Source organism: Thalassophryne amazonica, chromosome 5, assembly GCF_902500255.1.
Source record: "Thalassophryne amazonica chromosome 5, fThaAma1.1, whole genome shotgun sequence".
In the NCBI taxonomy this organism is placed as follows: domain Eukaryota; kingdom Metazoa; phylum Chordata; class Actinopteri; order Batrachoidiformes; family Batrachoididae; genus Thalassophryne; species Thalassophryne amazonica.
In genome coordinates, this window is record NC_047107.1 from 39,323,979 (window position 1) to 39,344,168 (window position 20,190).

General features: G+C 40.8%; 1 protein-coding gene across 4 annotated transcripts in view; it reads left to right on the forward strand.

Annotated features, from left to right (window-relative positions):
• The window catches only part of ttc37 (tetratricopeptide repeat domain 37), a 64,161-nt gene that overhangs the window by 23,926 nt on the left and 20,045 nt on the right, over window positions 1-20,190 (forward strand). For all 4 annotated transcript variants that reach the window (XM_034170043.1, XM_034170040.1, XM_034170039.1 and 1 more), the window contains exons 28-37: window positions 426-503; window positions 3,320-3,444; window positions 3,538-3,661; window positions 7,655-7,879; window positions 14,111-14,183; window positions 14,290-14,343; window positions 14,453-14,564; window positions 16,363-16,491; window positions 16,573-16,697; window positions 16,827-16,991. In XM_034170043.1, coding sequence (XP_034025934.1) covers window positions 426-503; window positions 3,320-3,444; window positions 3,538-3,661; window positions 7,655-7,879; window positions 14,111-14,183; window positions 14,290-14,343; window positions 14,453-14,564; window positions 16,363-16,491; window positions 16,573-16,697; window positions 16,827-16,991 — 1,210 coding nt within the window. The remainder of the gene's footprint in view (window positions 1-425; window positions 504-3,319; window positions 3,445-3,537; window positions 3,662-7,654; window positions 7,880-14,110; window positions 14,184-14,289; window positions 14,344-14,452; window positions 14,565-16,362; window positions 16,492-16,572; window positions 16,698-16,826; window positions 16,992-20,190) is intronic.

Here is a 20,190-nt window from a genome sequence, read left to right on the forward strand (position 1 = left end):
GAATGTTCAAAACTTTAGAACCAGGCAATTCAGTGTATTTTGATTCAAAATTAAAGTCCATATTGAAATGAGTTCCTTACTGATTACATGTATATTGGCCATACTAAATGACTAAACATGTATTTATATAAATACTAAAATTAGACATCGTAATCTTTCTGTAACTTAGTTTACAATATGAAGCACTTTAAAATAGTAAACAATGATGTGGTTGCTCCAAAGATTTTAAATGATGAGGATTTTGTTTGAGCATTTTATTTTCTAATTGTTAGAACTTCTGCCAATAGTTTAAAAAAGGGTGGGTTGGGGGTGGGCTGGTGTTTCCAAACTTTTGCAGTTATAAAGACTACAATATATCAGATAATTATGGAAAAAAGTGCTCATTTCTATTTTACACTCATGTATATTGTGTTCTGTTTCCTCAGAGCTGTTGAACTGCTTCGGGCCAGGTCTTCAGCAGAAGGGTTGTCTTTTGCACTGGGCAGCTACGGCCGTGCTTTGTGGTAACATCTAATGAACTTAAATGCATGTTTGTCTCACTGCCTTTGATACTACTGAAACAGTAATAGGGCACCGCAGTCTCGTTTGAACCCTGCGTGATATTGTGGGATTTGACCACTTAGGGGGACCTCTGCTCCATTGTCCAATATATACACAGCATAACATCACACGGACAAATGATATACTGTTTTATTTTTGGCTGCAATCACTGAAGCAGTCGCGAAAAGTGTTTTTTGTTTTTTTTTGGGGGGGGGGGGGGGGGGTCCCAGTGGAGAAGGGACGACAAAGTGAGTGGGAGACGTCATGTCGGTAAGTGTTGGCCTACACAACTAACCAGAGTAGCTGTGTTCTCTCGCCTGCAAAACCACCTCGACACGTCCACTTTACACTGCATCGTCACTTTTTCTTTCCATTTTCACTTTGTTTGCGTGTAATTTCCCCAAAAACCCATTGAAAATTCCATGGTTGGTCCCCCGGAAGTACAGAAATGATGCCATATGCGTAATATTTTGAGAGCAAACAATACTACTATTGTACTATTGCTTGCTTTGTTGTGGTGAGATGTTTTAGTTTGCTGGTGAGGAGCTTGGTCACTCGGGAGGAGCTCGGAGTTGAGCCGCTGCTCCTCCACGTTGAAAGGAGTCAGTTGAGGTGGCTCGGGCATCTTTTCCGGATGCCCCCTGGACGCCTCGCTGGAGAGGTGTTCCGGGCACGTCCCATTGGGAGGAGGCCCTGGGGAAGACCCAGGACATGCTGGAGGGACTACATCTCTTGGCTGGCTTGGGAATGTCTTGGGGTTCCCCCGGAGGAGCTGGGGGAGGTGTGTGTGGATCGGGAGGTCTGGACGGCTTTGCTTGAGCTGCTGCCCCCGCGACCTGACTCCGGATAAAGCGTAGGAAAATGGATGGATGGATGGATGGATGCTTTGCTTGTTTTTTTTGTTTTTTTATTATTAGTGTGTGTGTGTGTGTGTGTGTGTGTGTGTGTGTGTGTGTGTGTGTGTGTGTGTGTGTGTGTGTGTGTGTGTGTGTGTATCAGAATCACCTTTATTGTCATTGCACAGCAAATCAGAACAATGAAATTTGCTTGTGCATCCTCAGAAACAATGCCCACCCTTGCATATAACTTACCCACACACATACTTCAGTAAATATGAAGAACATCAGGAGATTTTTTTTGGGGGGGTGAGCTCTAATTACACCATTCCAGTTAGACATTTGTCTCATATTGCACTGTCCCCAACAAACATAACTCATATTGCACTAATTCCACATTGTCATCGTCCCATATTGCACATGTCCCATGCAGCACATGTCCCATATTGCACATATCCCTCTAAAACATCAATTAACATTTAAAATACCCAACTTTAATAAAAAAAAAACCTTAAATAGATAAAAAAAATCAATCCAACATTAATAAATATATCTAAAAAGTTAAAATAGTTAAAAACAAATATTACATGTCCCCACTTGTTCTAATTAGAATAATGCAGTTGTTCTGACTGGAGCTTGGACATGTCTGTTCAGTTTTGTATTGGCTCTAGGAAAGAAGCTGTTTTTTAGCCTTGTGGTGTGGGCTTTAACGCCTGCCGGATGGAAGCAAAAAAAAAAAAGTGGTCTGAGGGGTGTGTTCCGTCCTGCAGAATACTGCTTGCTTGGCGGAGGCAGCAAGTCCTATAAATATCCAGTGAGGGCAGACGGAAACCAATGATCTTTCTGCCATTCTTGTGACTCGTCTGATGGATTCCTTGTTTTCAGAGCAGTCAGCAAACCATGCTGTAATGCAATAGGTTAAAACACTCTCGATGGAGCAGTGATAAAAGGCCTTGAGCAACTCAGCCAACAGGTTGTTCTTCTTAAGTGTTTGTAGAAAATAAAGGCTGTGGTGCACCTTTTTTTTTACCACAGCAGATGTGCTTATTTCCCATTTAAGATCCTCAGTGATCCAGGTGCCCAGAAATTAAAAAAAGAGACTGTCTCTACAACCTCACCTGTAATGGTTAAGGGGGAGGGGCCATCCTTGTGCTTCCTGAAGTATATAGCAAATGGTAAAAGGGGTGGGTGTTTAGAAGCTTTTGCTTCGGCCTGCACCCCTTCGGCCACACAGGACTGGAGAACTGGAAAATGGCTATGAGTTTTGTTTTGTTTTGTTAAATGAGAGATTTTGTCTTTTCTTTGTTGTTGTTAAGTATGTGTGTGCGCCAAATAAATTCATTTATTCGTTTATATTTTACCACTTTAGCACCCGCCCTCAAACGAGACTGCAGTACCCAATTAGAGTGATATGAAAATAGTTGGTCATCCTTGGGCTTTCACTCACTTTTTTTAAATGACAAAAAAAAATACTTTTCTAATATGAGAATTTTTATTTTAATTAAAGTCACAGTGAAAACAAATGTCTACAACATGTCAGTTACATAGAAATATCAAAGCATAGTCACCTGTTACTATAGACATATTTAAATCATCACTTTACAGCCAATTTTCTTTGGACAAGTCAGCGGATGAATACATGAACATTTCCATGTCACTGAATATTCCTTTGAGTTGATTTACATCAGTCATTAAGAAATACAAACAGTATGGTACTGTGTGGTAAAAAAAAAAAAAAAAGAGTGACTGCAAGATAGACAAATGTTGCACAAAGCACAGTCCCTACAATCACAACTGAAGACACCTGTAACTTCTTCTAACCTGTTTTCTTAATGCTTTTTAATCCAATAAAAATGTAATTGATGACCAGCTAATCACCACACCTCAAAACCTTTCCAACATTTCAAACTTTATCCTGTTGTTTCTCACTCTGCAAATCTCAGCACCTCCGGCCAATGGGAGGACGCTATTCAAGCTTATGCTTCCACTCCACTACAAGAGCTCAGTGACCTGGTTGGGCTGGCTTTGGCCTACTGCCGGGCAGGCCTCATCTCAGAGAGCCGCAGCAGTGAGTAGAAACACTGAAATCACGAAAAGGCATGCGTGTGTTTTTGCACATGGCCATGTTACTGACAAATTAAACTTTGTATGTCTTTCGCAGCCTATGAGCGTTCTCTTGCTGTTGCCTCTAGCGAGAAGGAGAAAGCGTACATCTGGACTGCTCTAGCCCTCCTGCATCACAGGCAGGGTGACGTGGACTCAGCTAAGACTCTGTTGTTTAAATGGTGAGTGAGCAGTTTTTACATCACACTGACCTCTTTCAGAAAGTGAAAATTCATTGTTGGACAGTGCTGGGGGTCTGACCAACCCTTGTTTTTAGCTCAGAATCAAATGGAGCTCATGCCGAATTATGCCAATTCATTAGACCAAACTTGTACAGTGAGGAAAATAAGTATTTGAACACCCTGCGATTTTGCAAGTTCTCCCAATTAGAAATCATGGAGGGGTCTGAAATTTTCATCTTAGGTGCATGTCCACTTTGAGAGACATAATCTAAAAAAAAAAAAAAAAATCTGGAAATCACAATGTATGATTTTTTAATAATTTATTTGTATGTTTCTGCTGTAAATAAGTATTTGATCCCCTACCAACCAGCAAGAATTCTGGCTCACACAGACCTGTTAATTTTTCTTTAAGAAGCCCTCTTATTCTGCACTCTTTACCTGTATTAATTACACCTGTTTGAACTTGTTACCTGTATAAAAGACACCTGTTCACACACTCAATCAATCACACTCCAACCTGTCCACCATAGCCAAGACCAAAGAGCTGTCTAAGGACACCAGGGACAAAATTGTAGACCTGCACAAGGCTGGGATGGACTACAGGACAACAGGCAAGCAGCTTGGTAGAAGACAACAACTGTTATGATTATTTATTAGAAAGTGGAAGAAACACAAGATGACTGTCAGTCTCCCTCGGTCTGGGATTCCATGCAAGATCTCACTTTGTGGGGTAAGGATGATTCTGAGAAAGCTCAGAACTACACAGGAGGACTTAGTCAATGACCTGAAGAGAGGTGGGATCACAGTCACAAAGATTACATGAGTAACACATGATGCTGTCATGGTTTAAAATCCTGCAGGGCAGCAAGATCCCCTTGCTCAAGCCAGCACATGTCCAGGCCCGTTTGAGGTTCACCAGTGACCATCTGGATGATCCAGAGGAGGCATGGGAGAAGGTCATGTGGTCAGATGAGATGAGACCAGAATAGAGCTTTTTGGAATCAACTCCACTTGCCATGTTTAGAGGATGAGAACAACACCAAGAAAACCATCCCAACCGTGAAGCATGGGGGTGGAAACATCATACTCTGGGGGTGCTCTTCTGCAAAGGGGACAGGACGACTGCACTGTATTGAAGGGAGGATGGATGGGGTCATGTATTGCGAGATTTTGGCAAACAACCTCCTTCCCTCAGTAAGAGCATTGAAGATGGGTCATGGCTGGGTCTTCCAGCATGACAGTGACACCAAACACACAACCAGGGCAACTAAGGAGGGGCTCCGTAAGAAGCATTTCAAGGTCCTGGAGTGGCCTGGCCAGTCTCCAGACCTGAACTCAATAGAAAATCTTTGGAGAGAGCTGAAACTCCAAACCTGAAAGATTTGGATAAGATCTGTATGGAGGAGTGGACCAAAATCCCTGCTGCAGTGTGTGCAAACCTGGTGAAAAACTACAGGAAATGTTTGACCTCTGTAATTGCAAACAAAGGCTACTGTACCAAATATTAACTTTGATTTTCACAGGTGTTCAAATACTTATTTGCAGCAGTAACATACAAGTAAATTATTAAAAAAAATCATACATTGTGATTTCCGGATTTTATTTTTTAGATTGTCTCTCACAGTGGACATGCACCTAAGATGAAAATTTCAGACCCCTCCATGATTTCTTAGTGGGAGAACTTGCAAAATTGCAGGGTGTTCAAATACTTATTATCCTCACTGTAGATGTGACCCTCCACTTTGACCGTTCCCTCAAAATATAATTAAAACACACACACCTTGAACAGGCCGCCAGTCTAATGCAGAGTCTATGCACATAGACAAACACATACATTCACACCCTCATGTACAGTCAGTGTCAAAATTTCCAATTCATTGAACCTGCATATTTGGATTTGATCGCGGGACCTTCTCACTGTAAGGCAACAGTGAAAACCACTAAGTCACCATGCTGCCCCAAATCTATACAAATCATTTGAATTAATCAGAATTGAATTTATTGCTAAGTAAGTTCTCACATCGAAGGAATTTGATCTAGTGTTACTTGACACCTTTACAAGTAAAGGTGTCAAATATTTAAACAGGCAAATCTATATTTACTGTTAAATAAATATAATGTAGTGCAATGGGACTGTTCAAAAGCATGTGAATGGTGTGCAGATGTACAGTTCCTTTCAGTACCAGTAAGGGATGGCCAATGTATACTTTGTGGAAGGGGGGTGGAGGCGCAGGGTAAATGGGGTATCTGGCATTATTTTTTAGTCTAGCTGCAGATGGAAAGAAGCTGTTTTTGTGTCTTGAGGTTTTTGTCCTGATGGACCTTAGCCATCTGCCGGAGGGAAGGGTGACAAAAAGTTTGTGCCCTGGGTGAGAGGGATCGGCCACAATCTTCCTTGCTCGCCTCAGGGCCCTGGAGGTGTACAGGTCCTGTAGGGATGGCAGATTGTATTAAAATATTAAAGTCCAATAATAGGATGCATGTCTTCATTTAATTTACATCATTGATTAAAGAACGTGCATTCTTCATACTAGTGCATGAAACATAGAGACCCGTTGCTGAGTAAAATGTAAGTCCCTTCAGCTGCTCCCTTGTTTGCACTTAGGGTCGCCACATCAGATCGGAGGTGGATCTGCATGTTGAATTGGTACAGGTTTTACGTTTGATGCCCTTCCTGGCGCAACTCCACATTACATGGAGAAATGTGGCAGGGGTGGGGTTTGAACTGGAAACCTTCCACACTGAAACCAAGTGCACTAATCACTGTGCTGAGTGTAGCGTTCAAATATGAAATTCAAAAATTAATATGGATGTACATTCATGAACCATCCAACAGCTGTCAGTGTTCAACATGTCTAACTTATGATTCAGGATCTTTTGTCCCAAAACATAGGTGCTGCAAAGATTTTGAAATGTTGTAAAACTATGTTTCGAGTTTGTAATCACTAATTTGCACTAATTATTGGGCAGGGGAAGGTGGGTACCACATCCAGCAGGTGGCAGACACATCTGTGGGATATTAATAAGCAAAACAAAATTTCTTTTTTGACCGATGTGGTGTATCAAAGTTATCCACTGTCGAAAGATTTCATCGTTTTATGTTCTTTTCATCTAGTGAATGTCAAAAGTACAGCATTTTTTTGAGTTATTGCTTAAGCAATCTGACTGGGATCGACTAACTCACTCAGTCACTCCCCCACCAACATGCTCATCTACATTTTTGATTTGCAAACCCTACGTGATAAACACCGTATGGAATACAAAATGTATGCTCCTGTGGTAAATCTGTCCAGAGTAGGTAGTTCTCAAAAAGTGCGTCACCATACAACAATGAAATGTGAAAATTCAGCTACAGTTTACCAGAAGCCACATGGGAAAGTAGAGTCTATATCGCATTTGTTTTCTTGCAACCACATCGTTTCAGTGTTTGGCATTTATGGTACATGAATGGTGTGTGTTATTTATTCGCATTTTCACATCATACTTTTAGTTTTTTGATGATTATATGAAAACATTTTGGAAAATGACAAAATATGTTTTGCACAAGCCATCACTACTGCTATCACTACTTTAGAGAAGGAAACAAAGTGTTGCAACACTTGGCTGCTCATGGCTTTATTTGGGATTGTATTTACCAGGTGTTTTGCCAAAACTAAAAATGGATATTGTAAACAGCTTTTTACATTAAAAAGAAAGGTGCCTGATAGCAAGGATCTTTAGTTTGTCGAAGTTTATTTTTGTACTATAATGAAATCATTAAGAAACCTGTGACAGCCTTTAAAAATGGGAAAAAAATGATTTCATCAGTCCAAAATATATGTTTTAGCCAGTTATTAGTATTACTGTAAATATGCATGCACAACCAAATTAAATAAGGTAAAACACATTGAGTGCACTCTTGTAAATGTTTGAGATGTAGGTCAGGGTCAGTTTAGGTGTCATACTTGCTAACATCTGGTATCTAGTTTCTCAGACTGTGTTGTGTCTCCACAGCTCCATGGTGAAGGACTCGATCTCAGAATCCCTGCTCTGTTTATGTGCTCTGGGTCTAGTCCATGGTGATGCGGCGCTAGCCAGCGCTGCTCTGTCTGAGCTGCTGAAACAAGACCCAGCTACTGAAAGCGTTATCGAGCAGCGATGTCTGCTCACCTGCACCCTGCTCGCCCTGCAGGGAAACTACAGTGCATTGCAGAGGGAGGCTTCCAGAGCTGTTCACAGGTTAGCTGTTGTTTCAGATTTTCTTTGTTGCCCAGTGAGAGTTTGCAGAACCTTTCAGATACAATAACAAATAAGGGGCTTGATGATAGAGTTGAAAGATGTACTTACTAGATTACGCTCACAGTTCAGGACTGTAGAGGGTATTTTCATGCAGCATTTTAGAAGGCGAAACATGAGAGTGTTTGTTTATAGTTGCACGTATTTCGGTAACCCTGCAGACGTGTACCTCAGAAGCCTGTAACCACTTTAATCTGCCTCTGAGTACAATTTAACATGAATAAATTAAAATTTCCACATACCAGTCATACCATAGTAAGGCACAGCAGCAGTTTTTACAAAAGGCAGTTAAAATGTTGAAACGGTTTTGAGTAGAATGATGAATAGGTCCTCTGTGGTAAAAGATATGACAAGTCCAAAATCCTTTGCTGGTTTGTCTTTGTCTGTAAGTGGCCTGGGGATAATTGCGGCACTTGCACTTAGTCGTTCATGAGATGTCAAAAAGGTACCATGAGGCATTGCAAAATCAACCTGCCATGGGGTTTAGGTGTAGAGTGAAGCATTCTTCTATGACCATAAACCTCAAAATGTTATTGAGAAGGTTGGTACTTCAGATTTCAAAATGGGCTTTTGATAGACTGCAGGGATTTAATTGAAAATGCTAAATTTTGATTAACCTTTTGAGTTTTAGGCACTTCAGGTGCTTTTGGACCAAGGAGTCTTAGGTATTACCCACTTGGGGAGCTCTTCTGTGAACTTCACACCTCTAAGGACCTTTTTTTTCTGTTCACACTGCATGAAGAAATCTTATAGGATCATACAGTTACATCTTTAGTGGTTGCTGTTGTACTGAGGGAGGGCAAATGTGCTGCATTTCACGCACCCGATCCCATCAGATCTCAGATGCTAAGCAGAGTAGGTCTTTATTAGTAGGGGAAACTGGGGCACGGTGAATTGCAGGGCACAGTGAATCAGTAGCTATATCTGCAAAACTACATATATATTTGCAACAGTTACGCCATATTTTTCTTGCCTCTACTGGTGGTTGGCTCTCACTGCGGTATTGTATCACTTCCTGTTCCGGAGCACAGCGGTGTTTTGCTGTATCTGTTAGCTGTTTAATCTGCGCAGTTAGATTGATCTAGTTATCTAGATTACGATTTGTTTCCCAGTGTAATCTTTACGTGCCTTAACTAAAGCACTCCTTCTGCTGAATCACCTCTAAATTATTTACACATTATTCACTTTGTGTGTTTTTAGGAATCCGCTAGCTTAGCGTAGCTACTAGCTCTTAGCCGATTTAGCATGGCGGCTTCTCCTGTCTCTCCCGCACTTTTCTGCTCTGGGTGTGAAATGTTTAGTTATTCCTCGGCCTCCTTTAGCAGTAACGGTACTTGTAATAAGTGTAGCTTATTCGTAGCTTTGGAGGCCAGGCTGGGCGAATTGGAGACTCGGCTCCGCACCATGGAAAATTCTACAGCTAGCCAGGCCCCTGTAGTCGGTGCGGACCAAGGTAGCTTAGCCGCCGTTAGTTACCCCCTGGCAGATCCCGAGCAGCCGGGAAAGCAGGCCGACTGGGTGACTGTGAGGAGGAAGCGTAGCCCTAAACAGAAGCCCCGTGTACACCGCCAACCCGTTCACATCTCTAACCATTTTCCCCACTCGACGACACACCCGCCGAAGATCAAACTCTGGTTATTGGCGACTCTGTTTTGAGAAATGTGAAGTTAGCGACACCAGCAACCATAGTCAATTGTCTTCCGTGGGCCAGAGCAGGTGACATTGAAGGAAATTTGAAACTGCTGGCTAAGGCTAAGCGTAAATTTGGTAAGATTGTAATTCACGTCGGCAGTAATGACACCCGGTTATGCCAATCGGAGGTCACTAAAATTAACATTAAATCGGTGTGTAACTTTGCAAAAACAATGTCGGACTCTGTAGTTTTCTCTGGGCCCCTCCCCAATCAGACCGGGAGTGACATGTTTAGCCGCATGTTCTCCTTGAATTGCTGACTGTCTGAGTGGTGTCCAAAAAATGAGGTGGGCTTCATAGATAATTGGCAAAGCTTCTGGGGAAAACCTGGTCTTGTTAGGAGAGACGGCATCCATCCCACTTTGGATGGAGCAGCTCTCATTTCTAGAAATCTGGCCAATTTTCTTAAATCCTCCAAACCGTGACTATCCAGGGTTGGGACCAGGAAGCAGAGTTGTAGTCTTACACACCTCTCTGCAGCTTCTCTCCCCCTGCCATCCCCTCATTACCCCATCCCCGTAGAGACGGTGCCTGCTCCCAGACTACCAATAACCAGCAAAAATCTATTTAAGCATAAAAATTAAAAAAAAAAAATAATATAGCACCTTCAACTGCACCACAGACTAAAACAGTTAAATGTGGTCTATTAAACATTAGGTCTCTCTCTTCTAAGTCCCTGTTGGTAAATGATATAATAATTGATCAACATATTGATTTATTCTGCCTTACAGAAACCTGGTTACAGCAGGATGAATATGTTAGTTTAAATGAGTCAACACCCCCGAGTCACACTAACTGTCAGAATGCTCGTAGCACGGGCCGGGGCGGAGGATTAGCAGCAATCTTCCATTCCAGCTTATTAATTAATCAAAAACCCAGACAGAGCTTTAATTCATTTGAAAGCTTGACTCTTAGTCTTGTCCATCCAAATTGGAAGTCCCAAAAAACAGTTTTATTTGTTATTATCTATCGTCCACCTGGTCGTTACTGTGAGTTTCTCTGTGAATTTTCAGACCTTTTGTCTGACTTAGTGCTTAGCTCAGATAAGATAATTATAGTGGGCGATTTTAACATCCACACAGATGCTGAGAATGACAGCCTCAACACTGCATTTAATCTATTATTAGACTCTATTGGCTTTGCTCAAAAAGTAAATGAGTCCACCCACCACTTTAATCATATCTTAGATCTGACTTATGGTATGGAAATAGAAGACTTAACAGTATTCCCTGAAAACTCCCTTCTGTCTGATCATTTCTTAATAACATTTACATTTACTCTGATGGACTACCCAGCAGTGGGGAATAAGTTTCATTACACTAGAAGTCTTTCAGAAAGCGCTGTAACTAGGTTTAAGGATATGATTCCTTCTTTATGTTCTCTAATGCCATATACCAACACAGTGCAGAGTAGCTACCTAAACTCTGTAAGTGAGATAGAGTATCTCGTCAATAGTTTTAATCCTCATTGAAGACAACTTTGGATGCTGTAGCTCCTCTGAAAAAGAGAGCTTTAAATCAGAAGTGCCTGACTCCGTGGTATAACTCACAAACTCGTAGCTTAAAGCAGATAACCCGTAATTTGGAGAGGAAATGGCATCTCACTAATTTAGAAGATCTTCACTTAGCCTGGAAAAAGAGTCTGTTGCTCTATAAAAAAGCCCTCCGTAAAGCTAGGACATCTTTCTACTCATCACTAATTGAAGAAAATAAGAACAACCCCAGGTTTCTTTTCAGCACTGTAGCCAGGCTGACAAAGAGTCAGAGCTCTATTGAGCTGAGTATTCCATTAACTTTAACTAGTAATGACTTCATGACTTTCTTTGCTAACAAAATTTTAACTATTAGAGAAAAAATTACTCATAACCATCCCAAAGACGTATCGTTATCTTTGGCTGCTTTCAGTGATGCCGGTATTTGGTTAGACTCTTTCTCTCCGATTGTTCTGTCTGAGTTATTTTCATTAGTTACTTCATCCAAACCATCAACATGTTTATTAGACCCCATTCCTACCAGGCTGCTCAAGGAAGCCCTACCATTATTTAATGCTTCGATCTTAAATATGATCAATCTATCTTTGTTAGTTGGCTATGTACCACAGGCTTTTAATTTGGTGGCCACTCGGCGAATTTGCGCGCACGTCTTTATTAAAAAATGTCCTTAAACAGTGGAATGTCCGCATAAAGTCCTTATGCCGGCCTCTTCTGAATCTTCTGTGTTCTCTCACGACATCCTGGGTGAATTAAGCCTTAAATTAGGATGTTTTCAGGTCGAAACAGGCCGACGACGGCGCCTGGAAGCTCTGCACGATGTCCCGCTCTGTGGGAAGTCCTTACACCGACAGAAACACCCCATAATCTCTCATCAGCCGTTAAACTTTTCACCGAAAACCAGCTTAATTTCTCGAATAGTGTCCACTCAGATATTCGTCACAGGTCCAGAAAAAATTTTGATAAAGCAACGCGCGCCGTCTCGAGCAGCGTGTGAAACAAAGGAATTCAGCCGAGAGGGCGGGACCACATCTCACTCAAGGCCTGCCCACAGGGAAATGACGTCACCGACATGCTTGAAAAAACTCACGCATGCGCACGAGCGTTCAAGCATGATTGGTGTAATCAATTCAATTCAATTTTTTTTTTATATAGCGCCAAATCACAACAAACAGTTGCCCCAAGGCGCTTTATATTGTAAGGCAAGGCCATACAATAATTATGTAAAACCCCAACGGTCAAAACGACCCCCTGTGAGCAAGCACTTGGCTACAGTGGGAAGGAAAAACTCCCTTTTAACAGGAAGAAACCTCCAGCAGAACCAGGCTCAGGGAGGGGCAGTCTTCTGCTGGGACTGGTTGGGGCTGAGGGAGAGAACCAGGAAAAAGACATGCTGTGGAGGGGAGCAGAGATCGATCACTAATGATTAAATGCAGAGTGGTGCATACAGAGCAAAAAGAGAAAGAAACAGTGCATCATGGGAACCCCCCAGCAGTCTACGTCTATAGCAGCATAACTAAGGGATGGTTCAGGGTCACCCGATCCAGCCCTAACTATAAGCTTTAGCAAAAATGAAAGTTTTAAGCCTAATCTTAAAAGTAGAGAGGGTGTCTGTCTCCCTGATCTGAATTGGGAGCTGGTTCCACAGGAGAGGAGCCTGAAAGCTGAAGGCTCTGCCTCCTAATCGCACGTCATTCAAATCCATATAGTTAAAAAAAATAAAAGGGTCGGTTTATTATCTAATAGACCTCGTATATCGCATACCAGGTATCATGGATCAATTTGGATATGTCAAAATACTTGAAGAGGTCATGTTGCCTTATGCTGAAGAGGATATGCCCTTGAAATGGGTGTTTCAACAAGACAATGACCCCAAGCACACTAGTAAACGAGCAAAATCTTGGTTCCAAACCAACAAAATTAATGCCTCGCAGATGTGAAGAAATCATGAAAAACTGTCGTTATACAAGTAAATACTAGTTTAGTGATTCACAGGATTGCTAAAAAAGCAGTTTGAACATAATAGTTTTGAGTTTGTAGCGTCAATAGCAGATGCTGCTATTATTGTGAACACCCCCTTTTCTACTTTTTTTACTAATAGCCCAATTTCATAGCCTTAAGAGTGTGCATATCATGAATGCTTGGTCTTGTTGGATTTGTGAGAATCTACTGAATCTACTGGTACCTTGTTTCCCATGTAACAATAAGTCACATAGCACTACTATTATTCTGAACACTAATGTATTTAATAATTTTGAAAAAAATCTTTATAATTATGTGTTTTTTCATTATATTTTAAGTTGATTCACTGTGCTCCGGACACTAATTCACAGAGCACAGTGAATCAAAAATTTTAAAATCGATTTTAAACACTTATAAATTACACTTGGGGAGATATAATAACACAGCCTTCTAAACAATAACTTGCTGTATTAAATCCAAAATAGAATGACCTAAACCTATATATAATGTGTTTATGCTGCCACAAAAACAACATTTCTGATCCACTGTGCCTGGCTTGCCCTACTTGGCTGGGAGATCACGTTGGAACTTTAGGAGCTGCGCAGGTTTCTCCATGTACAAGTGGAGTTGTGTCATGAAGGACATCCTGGTGCAAAAACCTGTGACAAATTCCAATGCAGGCCTCTACTGGATCCTCTGTGGCCACTCTGAGCAACTGGGGGCAGCTGAAAAAAAGAACTGCTGGTAAAGTTCCTACCCTGAAGTAGAACTATGAAAACATCTCTCTGATGTGAAAGCACATTTTGTGTTTTCAGTTTCTATTATTCTAATTTTTTTCAAGCAGGCATACTGACCTAGAGGCACAGAACCCTTTATGTCGATGAACAGCACATCTCTCTGTCATAAAAACGCATCAAGTTTTCACATGTGATTGGACATATTACTAAATTTTTAATTTTTAAGATTGTATGGAAAGTTTCTGGCTCTTCAGAGCATGTGCAGTATTGGAAGTGTTATTTTTCTATTTATAGTAACCCTGGTAGCCCGAACCTGTGGGCCCTGCTGTCTCGACTGGTACCACAATACTTTCCCAAAAAGGCAAATGTAAGTCCATGTGTACACACTATGCACACAAAATCAGCACATAAAAGCAGTTAAATCTCACTGAGCAGCTTCATTCCCTGCTGTGCCCGTTTGCTGTGTGTTTTAGGGTGGAGCAGTGGCCGGTCATGTTGCCTGTCTCTCCAGTATGTCTCAAGGAAAGGTCTGCCTTCTTGTGTGGTGCATCTGTTACTTTTTAACAATCCCATATTATCAGTTTGTCTTGTGTTGGGATATTTTCTTGAGCGCTGATATAGTTTTTCCACCTGCAGAGGGCACTGTTGTACAGTGGAGTCAACCAGCTGGCTGGAGGTAGACACTCAGGAGAGGACAGACACAGGAATGCACTGAAGACTATGCAGAAAGCTGTGCTGCTCTGCCCTGGTAAAACATGCATACAAAAATTATACTGCAAACAAACACTGAAGTAAGAGGGGTGATTGAGAAGTTTTGAGCCTGACCCAGAAAATGTAGGGTGTGGTTCTCCATCTTTTGCATTCTGAGAAGCCAACACTTCTCAGCATTACACCTAGTGAGTCAAATACATTCTTGAGAAATGTTGGTTTCTCAGAATGTAGACGATGCAGCGCAAATATTATTACTATTTTTCACCTGATGAAGTTGTCATTTTCAGACCCAGCAAGCCTTTTCCTGTGATAATTCCACCTGGATGTTCTGCTTGTCTGTCACAAGCAACCATTTGCACTTTAGACCACTTGAAAACAGGACTAAGGTATAGTGCAGTGACTTTGTGATATTTAAGAACACAACACTTAGTACCTGATGTAAGATATAAAACACTGATACAAAAATGCATTACAGTTGAGGGGTGTGACGGTACATCCCCTCACAGTCTGGTGCAAATCATTGTTTAATGTTCATGGTATGCTTCAAATCACAGTGCATTACTGATAGGTTTTCAAATATGGGTATAAAACAAAAGACTTACACAAACTGAAAAGCTGGAGTAGTACAACCCCGATGCCAGTGAAGTTGGGACATTGTGTAAAATGTAAATAAAAACAGAATACAATGATTTGCAAATCCTCTTCAACCTATATTCAATTGAATACACCACAAAGACAAGATATTTAATGTTTAAACTGATAAACTTTATTGTTTTTGTGCAAATATTTGCTCATTTTGAAATGGATGCCTGCAACACATTTCAAAAAAGCTGGGACAGTGGTATGTTTACCACTGTGTTACATCATCTTTCCTTCTAACAACACTCAATAAGCATTTGGGAACTGAGGACACTAATTGTTGAAGCTTTGTAGGTGGAATTCTTTCCCATTCTTGCTTGATGTACGATTTCACTTGTTCAACAGTCCGGGGTCTCTGTTGTTGTATTTTGCACTTCATAATGCGCCACACATTTTCGATGGGCGACAGGTCTGGACTGCAGGCAGGCCAGTCTAGTACCCGCACTCATTTACTACAAAGCCACGCTGTTGTAACAAGTGCAGAACATGGCTTGGCATTGTCTTGCTGAAATAAACAGGGACATCCCTGAAAAAGACGTTTGGATGGCAGCATGTGTTGCTCCAAAACCTGGATGTACCTTTCCGAATTGTTGGTGCCATCACAAATGTGTAAGTTGCCCATGCCTTGGGCACTAACACATCCCATACTATCATAGATGCTGGTTTTTGAACTTTGCGCTGGTAAAAATCTGGATGTTAGCATGATATCTCAACAGTCAGTTGACCAGTTTCATTCATATTTGGCATAAGGGTGTACTTGGGTGATCCCCAGACACTAGTCAATTACAGTGACCTTGGGGTGAATTTCAAGGTCACAGTGAGATATTCAAGATATTGTCATTACCACTCTTGTTAGCACAATGTTCAAGAACTAGTTGACGATTTCATTCATATTTAGCGTAAAGGTGTACTTGGGTGATCCCCAACAGTTTGTATTGCTGATTTCTGGGACCGGGGGGGATATGTCATCTCCTGAGGACTCTTGTCTAATTTAGGTGACACGTCTCATGTACAACAAACCTCACTGTGAAAGGCAGTCTGTCCCGATAATGTCTGAAATGTAATGTTGTCTTTATTAGCATGCACATTTAAAGCTTCTACATGAAGTATATGTCACATCTGCCAACATCTGTAACATGTCTTTATCATGTGACAGGTGTTTGTATATTCATCTTGACTCTCATCTCTAATTTCAGATGATCCAGCCACGTGGGCAGGATTAATGGCTGCCTGTCACACAGAAAACACTTCCTGTTATCTTTATGGCTCTGCACCTTGTAGAAGAGGACTGGAACAAATCCTCATGTCAGTGGTTTCAGAGAAAGGTGTGTGAAATAGTGCGTCTGCCTGTTTATTTTGTGTTTTGCAACTTTTATGTTGTCTATAGACTTGTGTCTGTGTTGTAGTGCGTAATGTGGAGGAAATAGAGCGCCCTCTAGCCCAGACACTTGAAGCCTGGGTGCTGCAGCAGGCAGTGACTGGTCTTGTGTTCGGAGGACAGCTGGATCAGGCCGAGGCCCTCTGCTCACAGGTACTGTTCTGGATTCTGTCCACAGTGCAGTGTTTAAAGTTTCACAAGTCAAACTATAACTTCTTAGGATGCTAAAAGTTATTACTTTATGTAACATTTTGCCCTTTTCCTTCCATTGCTGTGTACCAGGTGTTGGATATTTCTTCACAACACCCAACAGTGATGTTAGCACTGAGACAGTTACAGTGTCAGCGCCTCCTTCTGGCCAGTGATGGTCATACCCTCCCAGAATCTGTGCTGCAGCAGCTCAGCAGCACTGTTATGATGAACCCCACTAACTTTGGCGCGTGGCACGTAAGTAAATACTTCCTTGTTTGAAATGCGTGCCATTGGATTGGTGTCTGTTACTAATGAGGCTGCTCTGTAATTTCAAGGTCCAGTTGTGTAATGAAGGAAATCAAATGGCTTAAAGAACATTTCTCTGTACTTTGGTTACTCCTTTGAAAAGATATCTTCAGATGATGCCTATCTCTTGAAGATACTACTACACTACTACTACATATACTATATACATATACTACTACAGATACAAAAAGTCAATTACAAAATGTTGGCTACAGAAGTAGCCACCCAACAGGAATCTATTTTTTTCCGTGGTTGAAAATATTAAACTCATGGAACGCATGACCTACTCACTAAGACTTCAGGAGGATCTAGGGAAGAAGCGATGGGAAAAATGGTTGGACTTCACTAGAAGTGACAGTGCTCAGTAATTAGCAACAAGTATGGTATTTTTGAAAAACAATCAATGCTTATTATTTTCCTTTTACTATCCCTTGACCTCAAATGTTGTTCTTTTTTCTAATGTTATAAAATGTTAAAATGTTATAAATAAAAAGTTTCAAAAAAAAAAGAAAAGAATAAAGAACATTTCTCTGATTTAGCCAAAACCTCATATTCTTGCACTTAAAGTGCATCCTGGGAGAAACAGGACAATCCCTGTAAGAGAACTTCATCTGTATTTTTTTGTTGTCCCAATTTAAAGCCCTGTTAACTGAGGTCAAGCAGACAATTCTTTGATATTCATTTCATATTTAAGGACTCTCTGTGAAATTTCAACTTAACATCAACTAGATTCACTCAGTACACAATTAATATTTCTATTCTACTCTTTTAACACATTGACATATTGTATAACATGTATGATGACCACACTGTTATCTTTCTTTTGGCTGGTCCCGCTTTGCCTCGGGGTCACTACAGCGGCTCTTCATTTGTCTGTCCCCAAATTAACAATCTAATTCCAGATTAATATATCTTTTCAATTGTTTTTGTAAAAATTGATTCAGTAACAACTGTCCTTCAGTTCACTCAGGTCACATCTGGGAACATGTGCCAATGTGGAGTGTAACTGTTTCCACCACACATCACCCCAAGTCCTGGATAGCAACCACCCATGCAGACAACCATTATATCTTCATGTGCTTCACTCAAAATGCTAAAAATGTATTTTAAAATGGGCTTTTACTAACCATCCATTTTCTAGGTACTTAGTCTAACAGTACTACTAGTGCACAGATAACTGAAACAATCCTTCAAATGGTAACACAAATTCAGCACCAATACTCCTTAGACATTACTCTTTTGAATGGATTGGCCACTTGATTTTTCAATAGACGGCCAGGTCAGCTGAAGAATTACACAGGGGGGAAATTTAAAAATGCTCTAATCATATTGAAACCTGTACCACATTATTTGTCTGAACATGAAGATTACAAAAAGGTATAGTTTGGACCATCTGTGACTGAATGCTATAAAGTTATGGGGTAAAAACAACAAGAATGGTGAGAAAGGTCAATTTCAGTTTGTACAGGGGTCAAAAGTTAAAGTTGCTCCAATTTTGGAAAAAGTTGTGATAAATGGAATAGTTTTGACTGTGTTGAATGCTTGGTCTCCAAAGAAAAGGTCAAACAATGTCGACTTCCATTGGATTCTATGACATGTGACATATGTATCCACGTAATGTGATAACAAAGCATGACACATGGTGCAAACTATTCTTTTTAAAACCAGATTAACTCAACCAGTAATGTGCATCACCTTTTACCAAAATTAGAGCAACTTTAACTTTTAACCCCTGTACAAACTGAAATTGACCTTTGTCACCATTCTTGCTGTTTTTACCCCATAAGTCTGTAACATTTAGTCGCAGATAGTCCAAACTGTACCTTTTTGGAATTGTTATGGTCAGACAAATAATGTGTTATAGTTTTCAATATGATTGGAGCATCTATTAATTTTGACCCCTGTGTAATTCTTCAGTTGACCCCTACCTGCCCGCCTATTGAAAATTCAAGTGGGCAGTCTGTTTTTTCAAAAGAGTAATGTCTAAAGGCGTGGCCACATGGCACACGGCATTAGCTGAATGAAGGAAAAAAGTCCCAAAGTCACAAATCATTGAGAAAAAGTGGACGAATGAGTCCTATCACCAAAAAGCCTGCGAGTGCAGAGCGCATAAAAGACCAAAACGAAACCAAAACTAACAAAATTAAAACGAAGTGAACGGTGACCATGATGCTAAGAAACAAAAGCAAAATGAAGCGCCAGCGTGTGATCATTTCTGCAGCGAGTCTGTGCATCGTCTTGACAATGTTTGCGCGCACACGCACGTCTTAGCCTGAGATGTTGAGAGGCTGGAGAGAGAGAGAGAGAGGCTAGAGGTTTGACAAAGTTGGATGACAATCAAATGGAACGCTGACATTACAGGAACTACCAAACGGTGAGGAACCATCAAAACAGAAAGCAAAACGGAATATGGATGAATTGAGGTTGTCGTCAGGATTCATTCACATTTTTCAACAGTTTGAAAATTCTGACGAAGCACCAGCTACAGAATCGAAGCTGGATGATGGTTAAACGATGTCTCCGAAAGTCAGCGTAAGTCCAGATTTCTTGTTTCGTTTAGGCTTCGGTGTCCTTCGTTAGTGCCGTGTGCCCAGGGCTTAAGGTTTGTTTGTGCTAAATTTGGTGCTTGTGTCACCATTTGAAGGATTCCTCTGTAAATATTCTGTTATCTGCTGCACTATACCCACACATGCAGGCGATAAGATAGATAGAGACTTTATTTGGCATTTGTACTCGCACGCAAGGTTTGGGTACATTGGAATTCCTGTGCAGAGCTCTCAAGTAAATAAATATAAAGCTATAAAAGTATATAAAGGATAATTTCTAATAAATGTATATTACAAAGTACCAGATTAATGGAAATTGTGAACAGCAGTTATTGCACACTTTGTATTACAAACACAGTGGCTATTGCGCAGATAATAAAGTGTATATTGCACATGTAGATCAAATGGATAATGTACCAATGAATGTTATTGTCAGAGGAGAAGGGACACGTGAACAAATAAATCCCAAGGTGTGTGTTTTGCTTGAAACCAAACCATGTTAAAACAACAAATTAGGATCCATAAATAATTGAACTGATATCGTCTGCTGGCATTCCACTGAGAAATCAGTGGGTCAGAGGAGGAGACCTCAGCATGAAGTA